The sequence below is a fragment of the Austrofundulus limnaeus genome, unplaced genomic scaffold (assembly GCF_001266775.1).
Source record: "Austrofundulus limnaeus strain Quisiro unplaced genomic scaffold, Austrofundulus_limnaeus-1.0 Scaffold256, whole genome shotgun sequence".
NCBI classification, from domain to species: domain Eukaryota; kingdom Metazoa; phylum Chordata; class Actinopteri; order Cyprinodontiformes; family Rivulidae; genus Austrofundulus; species Austrofundulus limnaeus.
This window is the reverse complement of record NW_013952658.1, coordinates 528,120-529,072: the sequence shown is the minus strand read 5'-3', so window position 1 is coordinate 529,072 and position 953 is coordinate 528,120. Positions and strand designations below refer to the sequence as shown.

The window sequence follows — 953 nt, the reverse complement described above, 5'->3', positions numbered from 1 at the left end:
AAATCTTAAAATAAAAAATATTGGCAACAATACCAATTATTTGTCTTTAAATAACCAGACTGGTCGTTTTTTCCACATCTATCCAGTGACTTCTACTGAAAAGCTGATTTTGCTTCAACTCCAATCATGCTTTTAATTAATTTATCAAATTTGTCTGAATACAGCAAGTATTTTCAACAAAAGAGTGATGTAAATTCTGATTTTATTGATCAGAATTGACTAAATTGGGTTATTTTCCCCCCAGTTGAAACCTAGAAAATAGAAAAAAAAAAGTTCAATAAGGGAAACCTGCAAATTCTTAATCTAGGTTAATTTATGCATCCATTTCCAGCAATAAATCTTACTACTTTATTTGTTTAATTAAAGTATTCATTGCTTAGTTTATTGTTGAACGGGTAAAGGAAAAATATTTTTGGTCCTCAGGTTCTTCTGACTTTATGATTTTGGCCCACGTGACAAAATGTTTGGACACCCCTGCTTTAGATGTTTCTGCTTTGACACACCTGATTTGAATGAAGGAGTGATTTGATTCTGTTGAAGTAGAAGACACGCTGAAGAGCAGGGGAACATGTAAAACCTGCAGGATAGTGGGCCTGTCTAAACAATGTGGTTGGATCACAGCAGGTACATCAAGGCAGTGATGGAGACCCAGGAGAAACTCTCAAACAAGCTTTACGAGCTGAAAGACAGAAGCGAAAACAGAAGGTRTATATATTTTTTCTCTTTTATAATTCACTGGTTTTCATGCTGACATGCTAACACCACTGTTTGCTTTGTGTGTTTATTAGATGTCCAGGCAGTCTTTAGTTCAGGATACTCATGAAGCYGAAGCTGCAGAGGAGGTCTCCATCGTTCAGGACAACGGTGCAAATGAGACATCGGCTGATARGACGGATGTTTTAGCTGTTTCAACAAAACCTCCAGCTGATTCTCATCTAGGTTTGTTTGATTTG

The 953-nt window shown here is 36.3% G+C and overlaps 1 protein-coding gene across 1 annotated transcript in view; it reads left to right on the top strand.

The window, feature by feature from the left end:
• cc2d2a (coiled-coil and C2 domain containing 2A) overlaps positions 1 to 953 on the top strand; it is a gene marked incomplete at its 3' end in the record, with an annotated part of 26,523 nt that overhangs the window by 9,137 nt on the left and 16,433 nt on the right. The window contains 2 exon segments of the mRNA XM_014020543.1: positions 622 to 705; positions 789 to 939. Of these exon segments, the coding sequence (XP_013875997.1) occupies positions 622 to 705; positions 789 to 939 (235 nt within the window).